The sequence below is a fragment of the Mastigoproctus giganteus genome, chromosome 7 (genome assembly GCF_048544385.1).
Source record: "Mastigoproctus giganteus isolate SK-2022 chromosome 7, ASM4854438v1, whole genome shotgun sequence".
NCBI classification, from domain to species: domain Eukaryota; kingdom Metazoa; phylum Arthropoda; class Arachnida; order Uropygi; family Thelyphonidae; genus Mastigoproctus; species Mastigoproctus giganteus.
This window is the reverse complement of record NC_143581.1, coordinates 80131114-80152150: the sequence shown is the minus strand read 5'-3', so window position 1 is coordinate 80152150 and position 21037 is coordinate 80131114. Positions and strand designations below refer to the sequence as shown.

The 21037-nt window shown below is 38.3% G+C and overlaps 1 protein-coding gene across 1 annotated transcript in view; it reads left to right on the top strand.

Annotated features, from left to right (window-relative positions):
* The window catches only part of Sgsh (N-sulfoglucosamine sulfohydrolase), an 86566-nt gene that overhangs the window by 41775 nt on the left and 23754 nt on the right, over positions 1-21037 (top strand). Inside the window, exon 4 of the mRNA XM_090378356.1 lies at positions 18868-19106. Coding sequence (XP_090234482.1) covers positions 18868-19106 — 239 coding nt within the window. The remainder of the gene's footprint in view (positions 1-18867; positions 19107-21037) is intronic.

The window sequence follows — 21037 nt, the reverse complement described above, 5'->3', positions numbered from 1 at the left end:
TTAAAGAAGCACTGCAGGATCATCTAGACAAGACTTCAGTTATAGCTCAGACACAGCATGGTTTTGTTAAGGGGAAGTCTTGCCTGAGCAATTTGATTGGATACTATGATGCAGTCATAAAAGAACTGGATGCAGGGAATAACTTTGATATTATATACTTGGATCTTAGAAAGGCTTTTGATACTGTTGCACATGGAAGACTGCTGCACAAATTGGAGCAGTGTGGCATTGGAGGCAAATTGCTGCTATGGATAAAGGGGTGGTTGAGGGGGAGAAGACAGAGAGTGGTAATCAATGGACACTGCTCATCGTGGACTATTGTTATTAGTGGAGTCCCTCAGGGTTCAATATTGGGTCCATTATTGTTTTCTGTATTTATAAATGATATTGATGATGGTATATCAAGCTTAATGTCCAAGTTTGCAGACGATACGAAGGTTGGCAGGCTTGTCAAGGACACTACTGACACTATGCTACTGCAACAGGATGTGGAAAGGTTGAGCAGATGGGCTGAGAGGTGGCAAATGAAGTTTAACATTGATAAATGTAAAATACTACATATGGGGAAACAGCAACCCCAGAGCAACGTATCAACTGTGTGGTACTACACTGACAGTGGTAGAGAATGAAAAGGACCTGGGGGTAATTGTGCAGGCAGATATGAAGTTCTCTGAGCAGTGCAGACGGGTTGCACGAGTAGCTCATGGTGTCTTGTCAATGATATACAGGAATTTTTCTAGCAGGGATAAGGAGGTGATTATTACCTTGTATAAAGCAATGATCAGGCCACACTTTGAGTACTGTATACAGGTCTGGAGGCCTCATTTCAAGAAGGATGTAGACTGCTGGAACGAGTACAGAGAAGGGCAACAATATTAGTGAATGGAACAAAGGGTTGCTTTTATGAAGAAAGGCTTACGTTTGGCAAATTACAGTGTCTGGAGACTAGGCACCGGCAAGGTGATCTGATAGAGGTGTATAAAGCCGTGAATCGTTTGAGCATGCTCAATGCTGATGGGATTCTTCCTCTTGCTCAGAATTCAAATTGGGGAAAGACAGATGTAGGATAGATGTGCGGAAATTTGCCTTTATCCAGCAGGTAGTTGGTTGGTGGAAAAGACTTCCATCCCTTGTTGTGGAAGTTGATAGCCTAAATAAATTTAAGGCTCAGCTGGACAGGTATGTACAGTAGCCGAGTGGTCAGGAGAGGAAGTGCAGTAGCACATGCTCTTTGAGTAGACCAGGGTTCAAGCCCCTGACTGCTGAATACATTCGATCTGCCAACCCGCACTGGACCAGCGTGGCAGATTATGGTCCGTTTCCCTCAGCATGAATTGTTGGGGAGGCTTACATCCTGCAGTGGGTTAATAATGGCTGCTAATGATAATTACTTTACTTTACCTTGGATAGGTATTTCGAACGAACGGAGGGGTGAAGATTTTTTTTTTTTTTTTTTTTTTTGGCTGATGCTGCATAAGCTTTCTTTCTTGCATCATATGCCTCTACTAATACTAATCATAGTAACCAATACATCTGCTGAGCATAACATATTTGGATGGTGTTGATAATGCAAATAAAAAATTTTCTTGGACTATGTGAAGGACAGTGAATGCACTGTCCTTCATATTATTAGTTGTAAGGCTACATTAAGATTTACAAGTGTTGTAATTCTGTCTGTTCTTACTTAGCCTTGTAAATAAAAGGAGTGAAATCAATGGTAGATTTCACTTAAGAATTGTTTTTCTGAAGTTGTTATGTACATATGAATACATATGTTTGATACACTATTGCAGCAATATTGTCTTCAATTAGGATCATAGTTACTCCATTTCAGTCAGAAAATAGAGGGAGAATGCCTCCAAATTATTCTGGTTTATCAGCCCACAACATGCAGATTACCAGCAAACACATACAGTAAATCTGATACTACCATTAGAACTTTAGATAACATTAAAATAAATTAATTTATGTTTATACTAAATCCCTTGGAATTCATAGCCTTGCTGCAACTGGTTGTCATAGCAAATATTATTATTCCAAGAAGGCCAATGGATTGAGCATTTTTGTGATGGTGTACATGTATGTCTAATTTTAGGTGGCACCTGGAACGTCAGTTCAATTCTGCTCTGACAGTGTACAAGCTTGATCTTGAAAAGTGTTTACTGTGTCCACATGCATTACCCCAGGACCACAGCCAGCCTTTAAACAACCTAATGCAGCAATAGCCAACTCCAGTTATGTCCTGGTTGCAAATTTTTCTCATTTGGATGATTCAAATCCATTTTTTTTTTTTTTTTTCTGATTACCACTTAAACGTTATTTTGTGCTGTACATAATATGTGCTGAAGTCAGTGAACTGACTGCCATATGAACTTTGTGTAGACCAGGAATCCCCAAATTACAGCCTGTGGGCTGGATCCGGCCCATGAAAGAATTTTATCCAGCCTGTGAATATTTCAGTTAGATCTTAAAAATTAATGTTTATCACAATAAAATTTATGAAAAACACATTTTACAGATTATTTTAACATTCATCAGTTGATTAATAGTGTTGATGCCTCTGTGTCATCAGCTTAGTCTTGTTAGATATTAATTCTGTTATTTCCACTCAAAGCTTTTCTTTGAAACATCATTAAAATAATCTGTTCATCTTAACCCTGTCAATAAATAGCAATAGGCATTAGAGACAGTAATTAGGGATTTCCTAACCCCTTGCCAACCTGCACACCAACCCTGATGTCCAGAGTATGGGAGCAAAGGTCACCCTAGACTTCCACTACACAAGCATCCAGGATAAAACCTGGACTAGCAGCATGGTCTGATTGGTATCAGTAAGATCCTGAACTAAAATGGTCTTGGGCAAGACACATAGCTCAAAGACATGATGACAGATGGACTAAGAAAATAACAGAATGGTATCCAAGAGGCTAGAAGAAAACCTGGAAGACAAAGGCGGAGATGGATAGATGAAATTCATGAGTTTGTTGGTAGTAAATGGATGGCCAGTGCTCAAAACAGAAGGAACTGGAAAGTTGCTGGAGAGGTCTTCATCCTGCAGTGGATTGAAAATGGCTGATGATGATGATGATGAAGATCCTGAACCAGCCTGCACATGTAGTATCAGCAAGAGGAGGCTGTCAGTAGGTATGAATTTAATCTCTTTGTATTACCTTAGATTTCCTGTTTTCGATTGTAACAGTAATTCAAAACTTAATACTTTAAAATCGTAATTTACAAATTGTAATATTGGTAATTGCAATTGTATTATTAGTAATTGTAACTTTAATATCCTAATATATTCAAATTTGTAGCCCTTTCTGGTCTCCTCACAGCATGGTCTGATGATCGGTATCAGTAAGATACCCGAAATGCCACCTTATTAACTATATTATAATTAATAATATAGTTTTATATTATAATAAAGAACTATAAGTTTTATATTAATAATGTAGTTTATTAGGCAAACAGCCTAATAAACTACATTATTAAAATTTTAAGGCACGCGAGTGCTTGCTTACTTCAATATTCACAAGTATTTTTTTTTTATTCCAGTGACCCCGTAAAAATCATGTCGAAGTTGATGTTGAAAAAAAGAAAAGTTGATGCCGAGTGACTCATTTTTAATGAGTGGTGGCCAATTAATTACTTTTTTGCACTGCTCAATGACACTTGCACTGTCTTATTGCAGTGAAGCCTTGTTGGTGTTCAAGGAATATAATGTGAAATGTCACTACACCATAAAACATGCCGCCTGAAATTATGATAAATTTCAAGGAGTTTTGCGGCAGAAAAAACTCAACAAACTAACCCAAACTTTTCAAAGTCAACAACAGAAGATTAGACCTTTTACTCATCAAAATTTATCTGCAGTTAAAGCTAGTTTTAAAGACTCCCAAATCACTGACGAAGAAGGAAGGGCCTTTATGGATAGAGAATTTGTAAAATGAATTTGTTTGGCAATTGCAGAAGTATGTCCTGAGAAAGTAAAGAATTTTGCATCTGTAAGTTTATCTTCATCAACTGTAATGAGATGAATTGAAGATTTTGGAGCTGATGTTCAAAATCAACTCGTAGAAAAGTGCGTGAATTCACACATTTTTCATTAGCACTTGATGAGAGTGAAGATACAAGCCATACAGTTCAATTACTAATTTATGTTCGAGGTGTAAATCAAAATTTTGCAGTAAGTGAAGAGCTAGTTGCATTAAAAAGCTTGAAAGATACAACAACAGGTGAAAATATATCTTTGAGTGTGTCAGAAGCAATTAACAGCCTCAAATTGAATTGGGATTTGCTATCAGTGGTTACGACGGATGGTGCTAAACATATAGTCAGTACTAAAATTGGGTTCATGAATCAGCTTCATAAATATCTTGAGAGTAAAAATATTAAAAAACCAATGCAATTTCATTGTATAATTCACCAGTAGTCTGTGCGGAAAATTTTTGGGTGTAGATTCAGTCATGTCAACTGTTAATATCAACAGTAAATTTTAATCACAAGACTGGTCTGAATCATGAGCAATTCAAAAATTTTCTTGAACCTATTGAGACTGAAAACGGTGATTTGTTGTACTACACAGAAGTATGATGGTTGAGTCGTTAATGTGTTGAAACGATTTTTTTAACTTAGGATCGAAATAAATCTATTTATGAATGAAAAATTGTAACTTTAATATCATCCTAAAATATTCAAATTTGTAGCCCTTTCTGTTCTCTCCCACAGCATGGTCTGATGATGGGTATTGGTAAGATACCCAAAACGTCACCTTATTAAACTATATAAAAAACCTGTTCTAGAACTGTCAGATCTCAAATGGTTTTGGAACCTTGCCTTTTTAACTGATATATGTGAACACCTGAATTTTCTTAATATGAAACTACAAGGAGAAGACAAACTTGTCGATGAATTGTATTATAATATCAAAGTATTTGAAACAAAACTGAAGTCAGTCAACTACTTTGGAACAATTTTTCACATACCACAAGTTTAGACAAATACACCAACCATTTAAATAAACTGATTTAAAGATAAAATAATGCTGAATAGTATACTGAAATAATACAATAATAATTTACAAAAAAGTGATTTACTTTAAAACAAATAAAAATGAATTGATGAATTAAAAATACATTAAAAATTATAAATTTAAAAGCAATAAAACACCATTGAAGCTTTCGGGGCATCCGCCTCCTTTCTCAATAATAATGAAGTTCAAGTGACACAACCTTAAATATCAGGCTCACAGCACACGTGTCTGACCAGGCGCATGTTCAACACTCCCTTCACGTGCGCTGGAACCAGAAATGGTCTGGGAGCGTGGAAAATTAAAACATTTGTCTCTGGCAAGGACCACAGCATCCAAAAAGGGGTGGAGCCGAACTCCCCTATCTCTATTCATACTATTGTTACCAGATGACCCAATCCACAAACTCTCTAGCCACTTGCAGTCCCAGAATCTATGCGCCCGGTCAAGGATGACAGCATTCTCAGGGGATACCTGATGTTGTTTTTCCCAATAGTGCTCAGCAATGGCGGACTTATTGAGTTCTGCGGTCTGTTTAGCTCTCATATGTTTCTCCCCAGACAGTCCTTAAATCGTCGCCGTCTCCCCCACAATCCGGGCATTTGATCTCATATACGACCCCACTACTAGACTCCCTAGTAATGGGGTCTTTGACCTGTGACACCACTGTGTGCAATCTCCAACCCGGGAGCTGCACACAGCATGTCTGAAATTCACGAAGCATCCTCGCAATGCGATCTGACAAGCTCGGATAGTAGGGAATATAAACTGTGGTAAGCGGTGCAGGGGGAACTACCTGATTATGCTCCACTTCTCTATTATATATATCAATGACCCTCTGGGGGTAACCACATTTCATAAGATCCGTCATAACTTGCCTAATTTCTTTCTCTCCCTCCTCAGAGGTACTACAATGTGTCCTCACCCTACCCATAAGTGCCCTAGCCACACTATTTTTATGTTGGGCAGTCTGAGCTGACTTATAGTGTGTGTACTGGCCCCTACACATTGATTTCCTATAGACCTTGGTTCTAAGCCTGGGACCATTACACACCATTTCCCTGTACACCATTATATCCAGAAATGGTAGGGTGCCGTCTACTTCTACCTCTGAGGTAAATTGTATGAAAGGAGAGAAACCATTGAGAAAACTAACCACATCTTCCTCTTTCCCCCTTTTTACTATAGTTAAAGTGTCATCCACATATCATTTCCACTTACGCATAGGGAACTCCAATCTCGCAAAAATCCTATTCTCTAATTCTTCCATAGCTAAGTTTGCAACAATAGCGCTGATTGGAGAACCCATAGCTGTGCCGTGAACCTGCTTAAACATCACTCCTTGAAATACCAAGGTAGTACTTGAAAGACATAATTCAACACCACAGCATATATCTTCCATTATCTTCCATGGTTGTCAAGGGGAAAGTTATTATTATAATGAGCTGTGGTGTGCAAGGCTAGCTTATCTAGCAGAAATATTCATCCATTTGAACAGCTTGAATACAAGTATGCAAGGATACAAGGATATAATACCGAAATATGCAAGGTTGATAGGTTTACCAAAGTGCATCCATTTATGAATATTTTGAATAAAGATTTTCTCTTGTGGCACAGCTCTTGGACTATCAGATGTATCCATTAATGAGTCAATGATTCCGTACTATGGACGGCATCCCGCAATGCAATTTATTCACAGAAAATCCATACAATGGGTTGTGCATCTTCTCTAAGATATGCATTTGCCATTGATTTATACCAAAGAAAATATTAAAGAGAAAATAATGTTGACTACAAGAATCAGTATGGACTGGGTGGAAAAATAGACCTAGATTTTTTAGATATGCTTGAAACAGTACCCAGGAAGAAAGTTCTCACTATATTTTGAACACTTTTATTTCACTCATATTATTGGACTAGATTCAAAAAAAGAGATCATCGTGCTACCAGCACTGTGTGAAGAAATAGAGTAAAGAAATATCCATTGACTGACAATAAATGATTTGGAAAGCTACCACAAGATACTGAGGAGCACTTTCTGGATAGAGATTCCAATAACATTTTTTTGCTGCTAGCAGAATGGTAATCCATTGTTTGGCCTTTTTTTTCTGGCACTGCATTTCTCGCCTTTAAATATAAGTGTTTTATATGGTAGAAATTTTTAAAAAAAGTTCAATTTCATTAGCATTGAAGATGTCGTTGTAGTTGAATGTCAGCAAAACAATTTTTAAACAATTTTCCTTCCATTCCTTTGTCGTGTAAATGTCCACAGCTGCACTTTCGCTACACACTTTTTTGAAAGACAGGCCATGAAAAGTCTTAAATTTTTTAACCATCCATCTGAACTTTTAAATTCTTCAATATCCATTTGATTTGCAAACAATTTAGCCTTAGCTTTTAAAAGATTACCATCTATGGGAATGTTTTTTGCATTCATCATCATTAGCCATTCCAAAAGTACCTTTTCAAGATCCAGATACTTTGCCTTTTGTGCTTGAATCCTAGCTAGTGTAGCAAATTTCTCTAAACTTTCAATCTTTTTCTGATCTTTTAGAATAGTGAACAGAATACTATTAGGAATGCTGAACTATTTGGCAATGTCAGTCTTATAATACACTCCATTATATACAGCTTGCAAATCCTAATTTTATCTGTGATTGGCAACGCTATATGCTTTCTTGGAGCCATACCAATAAACATACACTCTAACTAATGAAACTAACTTCTAGCTGATGTTCATTTCATTACTGCACTGCAAGAAAAGAGCATGGGAAATCTTAACAGATGATTTCTCACAGTCAGGCTGCAAGCTCATCAGTTACTTCAATACATTTGAAGCTTTCTGTCATTTTTAAATGCAAATATATTGTAATAAAAAAGTAAAAATTCAGATTAAGAGGTAGAAATTTATGGTCATTATAGAGAAATCCTTTTATTTTCAATATTGTTATACCAAATGTAAAATAGCATTAGGTTAAATGAAAAATTGGCTGGGACCAACCACATAGGACATTATGATGCGTTGGGATGTTAAAAAGAGGGTCGCTATAAAGAGCTTTGAATGTATATTTATGAGGTGTGCAAAATAAAGTTCCTGGACTTTTTCTGTTGCATTCATGTTCAATGCATTTCAAAATAAACAGAAGTGTTATGGTGTACTTCAAACTTCCTCCAACAGATGGTGGTACAGAGATTGTCCAGTAGGCTGACAGGTTGCAAGTAACAGTTTTGTTAATAGTGTTAACGTTCTGTGTCACAATTTTGCAGTGCAGCAATGAAAAAATATCAAATTTTGATTTAAACTGGGAAAATCTGCAACAGAAATGAATGAAATGTTGTCATACCAGTCTGTTTCAGACTGGTATGACAGTCAACCATTCAGAGAAACATAAGAAGAACATTAGATTTGAAAAACCTTACAGCAAGGTAACGAACTTTTTAGTAAATGCCCCTAAAAGGCTTGATGCAAGAGTTTCTGTTGCTGAAGGAACCCTTGCCTTTCATACAGTGACACATCACCACAGCTATAAATCAATGTCTTGTACAGCAGGATTATTAAAGTTGATATGCTCTGATTCAGATATTGCTAGGAGGTTATCTTTGCAAAAACAAAGACTGAAGCCCTAATTAACTCTGTCTTATCAGTCCATTCAGTTGAAGAAGTTGTTAAATCCCTGCAGAATGTACAGTTTTTTGGAGTTTTCACTGATGCCACTAATCATGGATTTCTGAAAATTTTCCCAATTCTTGTGAATTATTTTGACTGGAAAAATGGTGGCTCAATGGATAAGCTAATAGAATTAAATAGCAAGTCAGATGAGACCTCAGCTACTATTTCTGGCTGTGTTTATAAGACCTTGTGTAAAAGTGGCCCGGATAAGAAATGTATTGCATTTGGATTTGGTGGAGATAATTAGCATTTGCATTAGCATTAGTAGAGGCATATGATGCAAGAAAGCAAGCTTATGCAGCATCAGCCAAAAAAAAAAAAAAAAAAAAACCCCTTCCACTTCACCCCTCCATTCGTTCGAAATACCTGTCCAGCTGAGCCTTAAATTTATTTAGGCTATCAACTTCCACACAACAAGGGATGGAAGTTTGTTCCACCAACCAACTACCCGCTGGCTAAAGGCAAATTTTCGCACATCTATCCTACATCTGTCTTTCCTCAATTTGAATTTATGCCCTCTCAGGTGATTATTCTGAGCAAGAGGCAGTATCCCATCAGCATTGAGCATGCTCAAACCATTCAAGACTTTGTACACCTCTATCAGATCACCTCGCCGGTGCCTATTCTCCAGACACTGTAATTTGCAAAACTTAAGCCTTTCTTTGTAAGAGCAACCCTTTGTTCCGTTCACTAACCTTGTTGCCCTTCTCTGTACTCGTTCCAACAGCTCTACATCCTTCTTGAAATGAGGCCTCCAGACCTGTATACAGTACTCAAGGTGCGGCCTGACCATTGCCTTATACAAGGGAATAATCACCTCCCTATCCCTGCTAGAAAAATTCCTGTATATCATTGATAAGACACCATGAGCTACTCTTGCAGCCCATCTGCACTACTCAGAAAACTTTATACCTGCCTGCACGATTACCCCCAGGTCCTTTTCATTCTCTACCACTGTCAGTGTAGTACCACAGAGTTGATACATTGCTCTGGGGTTGCTGTTTCCCATATGTAGTACTTTGCGTTTCTCAATGTTAAACTTCATTTGCCACCTCTCAGCCCATCTGCTCAACCTTTCCAGATCCTGTTGCAGCAGTGTCATTAGTGTTATTAACAACCCTGCCAACCTTCGTATTGTCTGCAAACTTGGACATTAAACCTGATATACCATCATCAATATCATTTATAAATACAGAAAACAACAATGGACCCAACACTGAACCCCGAGGGACTCCACTAATAACATTAGTCCACGATGAGCAGTGTCCATTAATTACCACTGTCTTCTGCCACTCAACCATCCCTTTATCCATAGCAACAATTTGCCACCAGAGCCACACTGCTCCAATTTGTGCAGCAGTCTTCCGTGTGCAACAGTATCAAAAGCCTTTCTAAGATCCAAATATATAATATCAAAATTATTCCCTGCATCCAATACTTTTGTGACTACATCATAGTATCCAATCAAATTGGTCAGGCAAGACCTTCCCTTAACAAAACCATGCTGTCTGAGCTTTAACTGAATTCTTGTCAAGATGATCCTGCAGTGCTTCTTTAACCAGTGCTTCCATTAATTTTCCTGGAACAGAAGTTAAACTCACAGGTCTATAATTCCTTATGTCAGCCTTTGATCCTCCTTTGTAAATTTGGGTTTACATTTGCACATCTCCAGTCTGTGGGTACCTCCCCTGAGTCCAAGGAAGCTCTCATAATTATGGCTAATGGATTGCTTACTTCCTTTGCCTCCTTTAATATAACTGGATAGATCCCATCCACCCCAGGTGCCTTTCTTGTGTTTATCTTGAACAATTTCTCCTCCACTTTACTCTCAGTTATTACAAGATTATCTAGCTTACTGCCAGAGTTGAATATACCTCTGGCATTCCCCTCGCTGAATAACTCCTCATGTGTCAATATCGATGCAAAATATTCATTTAGTTTGTTAGCTACCTGAGCAGGATCATGAACAGTTGAACCATCGATATTAAGTGGACCAATCTGATTCATCCCCTTCCTTCTAGAGTTTACACAAGTAAAGAATTCTTTGCTGTTTTTCTTTGCATCCCTTGCCAAAGATTTCTCATAATCTGCCTTCGCCTGCCTAACCTCCTTTGTAACTTTCTTACAGATCAACTTATATCTATCATAGGCTTCTGTGTCACATGTTAATTTATATGTATCCCATGCATTTTTCTTCTCTGCCATATGTCTCATTAGTTCATCTGACATCCATTTAGGCCTAAACCTTGAACAATATTTCTTAGTTGGTATGTAAAGCCTAGTAGCTTCCAAGATAAGTTCTTTGAATGCTGTCCATTTTGAATTTGCTGTTGGTAACATCATCAGTTGGTCCCACTGTATAGAATTTAAATATTGTCTGAGACCATCGTAGTTGCCTTTACGAAAGCAATAACCCTTCCCTTTACCCCTGATGGTAGTTACCTCCTTGAGTAAATCCCACTTCAGCACTCTGTGATCACTGCCACCTAGTGGTTCCTGTATCTGCAGATCCTTAATGCATGAAGAATCACTACTGGTAATCAAATCAAGAGTATTGCTCCCTCTAGTTGCCTCCCGAACATGCTGATTTTAGAAAACAATCATCCAATAAATCCACAAAAGCCTTGCTAGTGTGTGAGTGACCAACCCACAAATTCCAGTCAATATCTGGGAAATTAAAATCCCCCATTATAAGACTCTCTGATTTACTGGCCCACTCTATTTCCCTGTACTGTTTCTTATTATACTCATCAGAGTCATTAGGCCTATAGCACACTCCTACTCTCAGTTTTGATCTCCCAATGCTTATGTCACACCAAACTGACTCGACACTGCACTGTCCAGCAATGTTGACTGGCTTCACTTCCTTGGATTTTAGGGCGCCTCCGTAGCCAGGTGGGAAGGAGCAGCAGTGCATAGCACACGCTTCTTGATTAGACCGGGGTTCGAGCCCGTCACCACCAAATACGAAGAATGCGGAAAGGTCAGGGAATGACCACCGCATATCCCGGAGCAATATGGCCTTAGTTGCTAATGCTCCTAAAAACCAAATAACAAACAATCCTTGGATTTTATGTGTTTCTTAACTAATAGCATAACCCCTCCTCACTTCCTATCCAGTCTATCCTTTCTGTAGACGTTGTACTCCCCAAATTCCAGTTTTGCATTACTTATATCTTTTTGACACCGCGTCTCTGATATCCCAACAATATCCGCCTTTGATGCTTTGAGAAATACCTCAAATTCATCAAATTTATTGACCAAACTCCTAGCATTGGTGTACACACAAGTATACATGCACCTGTTCTTTTTCTTAGCTACCCTAACACAACCCATGTGTTTACTTGTACCCCAATGATTCCCAGCAGTCTCTGAAATATCCTGCATCTTATTTTCCAGGCTGCTGCTCATTCCAATAGAAGCAGTGCAAGAATCACTTTCTACTCTGCCAGTGGCTACTGTTAATCTATTAGTCCTTATATCCCCCCAATCTAGCAGTTTTCCGACCCACCTAACACTGCCTCGATAGCATCAGCAAACATTCTTGCACCCTTTCTATTTAAGTGTATCCCATCCCTGTAGAAGCAGTCTCTCCTGTTAACAAGCGAATAATTGTAATGCCATGTTTGGAGGAGTGCAGAGATACAATGGGAATAATGTATTTTCAAATTTACAAAGATTATTTGGTCGATCACTAATAGGAGTGGGCTACCCTGCCCACATTCTGCATAACTGTATCCAGCATAGAGTAGATGCAATTGATGTAGATATTGACTCCATTGTTCTTAAGGTTTTTAATTATTTCCGTGTCTACACTATACATGTTGAAAACCCTAAAAAAAGTTACAGAGGTTAGCTATAAAAACTTCTGTATCATAACAGAACATGCTGGTTTTCACTATTACCTGCAGTTGAAAGGATTATAAGTATTTATCCAGCTCTAAGGTCTTTCTTTTTCTCTCAAGAAAATCCTCCCCAAGATTTTAAAACTTGATCAGTTTATTGAAACTTATCTTGTTCATTGCCAAAATGTAATGTCAGTCTTCAATTTACATATAATGAGCATTGAAAGGAATGAAAATTCTTTGATAGAAGTTACTGAAGCTCTTGCTGCCATAAGGGATATTCTGTCAGAAAGGAGCAAATGTCAGTTCATTTCCCTCAAAGTGAAGGAAATGTTGGAGAAGAGGGCTGTTGTTGTTGTTTAGGAGCACTAGCAACTAAGGCCATATTGCTCCGGGTATATGCGGTGGTCATTCCCTGACCTTTCCGCATCCTCCGTATTTGGTGGTCACGGGCTCGAACCCCGGTCTAATCAAGAAACGTGTGCTACGCACTGCTGCTCCTGCCCACCTGGCTATGGAGGTGCCATGGAGAAGAGGGATATGCAGAGAAATGTGGAGTTTTCAGAAGAAATGTCCTGAACTTATATTCATCATGCACTGAATACTTGGACATGTGGTTGAAACCATTGGAAGAAGTTTCATTCGGGTGGATGTCTTTAAGAGAGCCACTTGAATGGGGCAGTGTGGTTTCAACAGTTAGATACCTTCATACAAAAGGAGTGTGTGTGTGTGTGTGTGTGTGTGTGTGTGGATAATGTGAAGCACTTTGATCAGTTTTTTAATTAAAAAAAAAAAAATTTGTAGTGGAAATTAAGGATACTGATGTTTCTATTCCTTGTAATGTAAGATAGGCTAATTATTTTAGCCAATATAAGAATGAAGAGTTTTTCTCAGAGCTGTTAATAATTGCTCCATTTTTCTTTTCCATACCACCACATAATGCATTTATTGAAAGAGTGTTTTCAATGATGAAAGTGCAGTGGTCTAAGGATAAAAACTTGTTTACTGTGGATTCTATTAAAATTCAATTTCCGTGGAATGCTGTGTAAAGATTTTCATTCATATTTATCCAAAAACACAGATTTACAGAGAAAAATTGCATCCGTGGAAAAATATAAAAGAAATGTAGAGAACAGCAAATAAATTATGCTGAGAAAAATAAAAATATTTTTTTTAATTCATATCATAAGTAAATTTTTTGCGTATCATTTTTTATAAGTTAAGCAATCCACATAAGAATGGTAAGTGTGAATGGTAAGTGTAAAAAATTTAAGGGGTTTGAGATATTGAATTAAAATATTTAACATGTTATTACTTTGCCAGTGACTGTGTTATTACAATATTATCATAATAAATTGTTATTGAAGGCATAGGCATTTTTTGAAAATAGTGTAAGAGAATGTAAGGTGTGTTTTGGTACAATAAGGAAAGGCATCCTCAAAAGTCTGGATTTTTCTGCCCAAATATTCTCATTTTTAAGGTTAGAGAGGTGGCAGCCCTAACTTAGTACCGTGCATGAGTTGAATAAGATGGGAAGGGAGGGGATGCCAAAAGCTTTGCTCTGGAGACTAAATATTGATGTAGTAGTAGTAGTAGTAGTAGTGGCATGTGATGCAAGAAAGCAAATGTATGAGCTTATGCAGCATCAGCCAAAAAAAAAAAAAAAAAAAAATCACACCATTCCCTCCAAATGCCTGTCCAGTTCCTCCTTAAATTTATTCAACCTATCAACTTCCGCAACGACAGATGGAAGTTTGTTCCAGCAATTAACCACCCGCTGGCTAAAGGCAAATTTCCGCACATCTATTCTACATCTGTCCTTTCTTAATTTGAATTTATGCCCCCTTAGGTTTGTAATCTGAACAAGTGGAAGGAACCCATCAGAATTCAGCGTGCTGAACCCATTCAAGGCCTTATACACCTCAATCAGATCACCGCGCAGGTGCCTAGTCTCCAGCCACTGCAATTTGCAGAACTTAAGCCTCTCTTGATAAGGATCCTCTCTTGAAGAGGATCCCTTCATTCCCCTCACCAATCTTGTTGCCCTTCTCTGTACACGCTCAAGTAAATCTACATCCTTCCTAAAATGAGGCCTCCAGACCTGTACGCAGTACTCAAGGCGTGGCCTGACCATTGCCTTATACAGAGGGATAATCACCTCCTTTTCCCTGCTAGCAAAATTCCTATATATCATTGACAAAACCCCATGACCTGCCCTGGCAGCCTATCTGCATTGCTCAGAAAACTTCATATCTGACTGCACAATTACTCCCAGGTCTTTTTCATTTTCTACCACCTTAAGTGTAGTACCACACAGTTGGTACGTCACCACTTCAAGCCTCCAATATGCAGAGTACAATATTAAATGTCCATAACTGGTGCAATACCAGTTATGGACATCTAATGTTATACTCCCCTTCAGGAATATAATATTGTACATACACAGTTCCCCAGGAAACTACAGTCAGTAACTACCAACATATACAGAAAGGACAGAATTCTTAGGATACATGGTTCTGGGCAATGCGACGCTGTCATCCCTCTCACTAGTAGACGAACCCACCGCTTGGCAGGTACACTGCATTCACATAGACATAGTGTTAGGGTCAGGCACTACCCACCTGTGATTTCTCACATCTGCACCATATGTGTGCTGTGAAGAAATACAGTACTACTGTAAATGCCAGAAAAGTGTTGTCTGTTGTATATGACATATTGTGTTAGGTTCTGTTGAGTGTCCTGGCATTTGGCCGCAGGGCCCCTAGTGGGACCCCAAATTGCCTACACACACTGCTAGGAGGTAGCCAGGCTGCCCTTTATTCTCTGGCTGGTCTCCACCAGGGTTGCCTGAGCATCCTGGATGAAGACCAAGTTAAAAAAAAAAAATGAAGAGAAAGTCTGGGGAGAACAAGAGGAAGGGAGGTCTGAATGTGGGGAAAAAGCTAAGATGGACAGATAGAGAAGGCAGTCCACCCGAGTAAGGCGAAATAGGGGTTGGGAAAGGGATCAAAAGTCACAGGGGCAGCACCACTGTGTGAGTGCCAAAGGCCAAGCACTCTCTGGGAGTTGGCATTCCAAGGAGTGCCAACCATGATGATGCCAGTATAGTATTTTAATCTTCAGTACAATCTTTTGTCTTAACCTTTCATCAGTTGGGGAAATGCTATCCGACCCCAGTTGTGTTTGCACTTGAGGGTCGTTGTTCTGAGCAGCTCTAAGTTCAGCAAGCTTTGCCTGTCTGATGGTAAAGACAGCTTGCACGTAACTTTTTAGGGCTTTGTATGCTGTTTCATCCTGAAGCAGGTATGTTTCGTGGTTACGAGGGTTCCCCTGGATTTCAGTAAAAAATTTGAGCCTACAATCATCGTAAGCAGGGCACTCATACATGAGATGCCCCCATGACTCCTCTTCACCACAGTGGCAGAACGGATTTCTTTCAATTCCCATTGCTGTCAATTTTTGTTGAAAGGGTCCATGTCCTGTGATCAGGAATGTAACTTGCAGACCAGGTGAAAACCAGGGACTTTGGGAAAGTCATGTCAATGGATGGGAGAAATCTTCTAGTAATTTCTCCTTTTGGCATTTTCTCCTCAAGGCCAAAGCCTTGAGGAGAAACATCCTTGAAACTGTTTGAAAATACGTTTTCTTTAGTTGAAGATTTAACAACTGCGTCGAAAGCTCCAGTTAAAGATTTAACAACTGCGGCAGAATTCCCTTCTTTAATTGAGGGTAAAGGCCCCTTTTAATCACCTCAAAATAGAGTGGCAAGCATCCAGTGATAACCTGTAGGGCAGGGGTGCTGACAGTCCAGCATGCCCTGCAGATAGACAACAGCATGAATCCCTGTATTGAGTCAAGTTTACACTTGTTCTTTTCCAGGATGGCCTTTGTACACCAAACTGAGGCTCCATAACACACAATTGGGAGAAACACTGCTTTTTATATGAGAGAAAGCTTTATGTTTCAAACCCCAGTCTGCTCTGCTGACTCTTCTTATCATGGCCGTATACTTTTGGATTTTCGTGGATAAGTATTTCAGATGAGAGTGGAAGGTAAGACCAGTGTCAATGTAGATTCCCAGGTATTTGACTTCTATGTAGAGACGGATGGGGATGTTATTTAACTTCATTGTTGGAGGCCTACGTATTTGTAGCTTTCCCTTGAGGAGAATCGATTTTGTTTTTTCACCAGAAATTGAGAGGTTGTGGAGTGCTGCCCAGTTTTGGAGCTTTTCCAGAGCTGTATTTGTTTTTGTTTCTAGTGCCACTCTTTTGTGTAGGCTTGAACTACCAGGACAAGATTATCGACGAAAGCCAAGGGTCTGGCCCCACCCAGGTCAAACCACGGGAACTCGTCCAGAAAAATGGCCCAAGGACAGAGCCCTGAGGGCAATCCCGGTGAACGCATCTTGTGATAGTCTGGTATTTGTTTACAACTTGTAAATTTCTATTGCTGAGATAGGATTTTAGACTATTGTATAGGTTCTTGGATGTGTTTGCCTGCCAAAACCTCCAAAGGACACTGGGCCACCACAGTCGATTGAAGGCACCAGCAAAGTCCACCTTGATGGCTAGGGTATACTTTGAAATTGTCTGTGTAGCCTGGGTAATCAAGTTGTGTATAGCATCTTTGGTATACAGCTTGTCTTGAATCCAAACTGACATGGTGAGGTGAGTTGCTGATCGGTATAGTTGGTGGAGAGGCGATACAGCAGAAGTCATTCTAGAAGCTTGGCCAAAATGGAGAGCAGAGCAATTGGTCGGTAGGAAGCAGGAAGTTGGAGGCGGTTTATCTGGATTTTTCAGGATCAGCTTGAGAGTAGCAGTCTTCCAGGGTACAGGGAAAGTTCCTTCAGCAAGGCACCTGTTGAGGAGACTCAAGAGTGTGGTGGGGGTAGCGTTCAGCAAATTTCATGATTACGTAAACTTCAAGTAAGTCATCACCTGGCGTTTTGCCATCTTTCATTTTAGCCAGAGCCATATTCATCTCTACCTACCGTGGTGAAGGACAGTTCAATAGCCTCTGGCTATGGAACTTGATTAGCTACTTGATCTGGCTACGGAACTTGATAAGCTTGATTACTGTCGGTGATCTGCTGTTGCTCCAGTGACATCGCTGAAACTTCAGTAGGGTAAATGGAATCAAGGATATTGTTTATTGAGTCAGACCAGGTAAAAGTTGAAGAGCCATCTGGTTTGAGAGTTATACTAAGAACCTCACCTCTAGGCAGCCTGTTGGTGACGATACAGAACATGATGCCCCATGGGTCTTCACTGCGAATAGTGGACACCAGAGTGTGCCATGACTTCTTCTTACACTTACGAATTTCCTTGGTGTACATGTTTCTAACCACCTGATATGCCTCCTGGGCAGCTTAGCATTAGCATTAGTAGAGGCATATGATGCAAGAAAGCAAGCTTATGCAGCATCAGCCAAAAGGAAAAAAAAAAAAAAAAACCCACTTCCATTTCACCCCTCCATTCGTTCAAAATACCTGTCCAGCTGAGCCTTCAATTTATTTAGGCTATCAACTTCCACGACAAGGGATGGAAGTCTGTTCCACCAACCAACTACCCGCTGGCTAAAGGCAAATTTCCGCACGTCTATCCTACATCTGTCTTTCCTCAATTTGAATTTATGCCCTCTCAGGTGATTATTCTGAGCAAGAGGAAGAATCCCACCAGCATTGAGCATGCTCAAACCATTCAAGGTTTGAGCATGCTCAATGCTCAAACCTAGAGGTGTATCAGATCACCAAGTTGGCAGACTCAGCAGTTGCCTCTCACCAATTGCAAGAGGATCTAATCAACTTTGGAGAGAAATCTATAGCATCAGCTCAGTGGGAATAAACAGTTTTGCTGATACTTTAAAGCTGTGGTTTTAGAATAGAATTTATTTGGTTTTAAATATAGTAGTATATTTTGGCTTTTTTTTTTTTTTTGTATAATAAATGTTTTGCTTTGCTTTTTAATAGTTTGGTAGGTGTTTCTAGAATTACAAGCAAATGTAATATAGATTTTATCAATCTTCCATATTTTATTTATTAATTTTATTTTCTTTATCTTTTTGAGTTTCCTTACATGTTCATCATTCTGAAAAGGCTTTTGAATATATCTGTATATGTGATATCACTTATATAAACTTTATCTTCTTTATACATAACTATAACTCTTCTCTCATATCCAAAATTCTCCACATTTAAGTTATATGTCATTAGAAATTCTGTGAAAATAACTTTAATAATATATATTGTAGGTGCCATTTATCAAATAATATAGACTTATTATTTTTCAATTTCATGGATATCTATTAAAATCATTTTTTAGGCCATTTTTTTTGTATGTAGCATTTCACGATCCCCACCGTTGTGGTCATACTAATCCAAAATACGGCGAATTTTGTGAAAAATTTGGAAATGGAGAAAAAGACATGGGTATCATTCCTGACTGGAAACCAGTATATTATCGGCCAGATGAAGTGGAAGTGCCCTACTTTGTTCCAAATACTCCTGCTGCCAAGCGAGATATTGCAGCTCAGTACACTACCATTAGTAGGCTAGACCAAGGTAATTTTACTCTTTTCATTATAAGATGAAATCATACTGAGAGATTAAAGTGTAGCTTTGCTATCCAAATTTTTTATGGAAATACTGAATGCCACAAGATAGATAAAGTCAAAAAGTTAAAAACTGAACATGTTATCCATCCTCAGTTTCCATTTACCATGGAGATTACATGACTCTTGCAATTTTTTGTCCATTCAGTAGGAGATTTAATTAATTGGAAACCCTATGCAGTAATATTTTTGTTGCCCATTTTTTAAATGAGATATTTTTACACCCTCTACTAACTATGTATAGCATAACTAGTATATATATATATATATATAGGTGTACATAATGCCATACACAATTAGTAACATATGTGTGTAAATACACCTGACTGGAAACATTACTAGTTGTATATAGCAGTAATATGTTCAAAAATTCCAAAATGAGTAATCAATACTATTTACAGAAACAAACACTGAAATTAAAAGCAGTTAAACAATAAATCAATGAAGTAGATGAAATGGGTAACTGCAGACTTATAAGTTTGACTACTGTGGTGGAAAAAATTCTACAATTTATGGTTAAAGAGACATTATAGAAATAGTTTAGTTTAGTGGAGTCATAATGGAATTATAAAAAATAAGAAATAGGTCTGTAAGGGGGAAAATGTGTTTGCTTAACCTGATTTATATTGTGTCATTATGTCACAGCTGGATGCAAGAAACAACTCTTTAATACACCTAATGTTTGGTTAATATATGCAATGTGTTCTTGGAAAACTGTGCACTAACTAAACATTAATTCCTGTGTAACTTGTCGTACATAAAAAGAATAAATACAATTACTATACATAACTGATTAGCTAATTCTGTTTGAAATATTCATTCAAAGAAAGCTGATGAGTTGCCTTCTTTACATCATAAATAAAATATAGCAAATGGTGACATCACAAAGGCCTCTGACAATTACTGCTTCTTTCAATATCAAGAGGAAATCCTCTATGATTCCTGTCATCTCTTCCACCTTTGTAATTATTTATCTCAAACATTTGAGGCTCAGGCTCTTTAAAGGAGTAAATACACCCATACTGGAAATTTTATTTATTATCATTCCTTTCTTCAGTTTGCATTTGTGTCTGCAGCTCAAGTGTATATTGCAGCATATCTTCAATATACACTTCAGGTTAAGCTGTTTTGCCATTTCTGAAGTTTCCTTTGTGGCATTTTCTTGCATTATTTTGGAAATTTTGGAGAAAACTCCAACAAGCCTTCATATCTTTCCAGCTTGCAGCAGTCTTTCTCACTGTCATAAAGATGTTATGCTCCCTTCAAAAACTGCATAAAAGTTGTTGCTTCCTTCCTGTCAGCAGCACCTGTAGTCTGGGCTATGGTTCTTCTTAGATAATACTACTCATATTATAAGTGAAAATGACCCTTGATCATACGCTTTTTGTTTTCACCTTTCACTCACCTAAATCACACATTAAAAACACAGTAAAATACAAGCTATTTCCCCATTAAAACTATGAAATTTGAGAATAGATTTGTGAGGCACATACTTTCTAATCTCATAAATTAATTTTCTGTTCGTACTTCTGGAATGATCACAGGAATCACAAGCATATACAATCAGGGCCACCGCAAGTGGGTAGGCGAGGTAAGCGTCGCTTCCGGACGGCAGTTCAGTAGGGTGGCAAAACATTTTTGACATATACAAGTGGGACATCTGTTTAACAAACTTCTTTATAGAGAAATTTTCTATTTAGCGATTTTTTTAAAATTCCCCTGGGAAATTACATTTATAATAGTTTCAATAGAATGAAGAAAATTTCCATATAACGAACAGATTACGAGAGACTACTGGGAACGCATTGTTCAACCTCTGGCCTTCAGGCAATTGAGTCAATCAGCACTGCTGCTAAGCATGAATAAAGCGCCAAAGGGTTT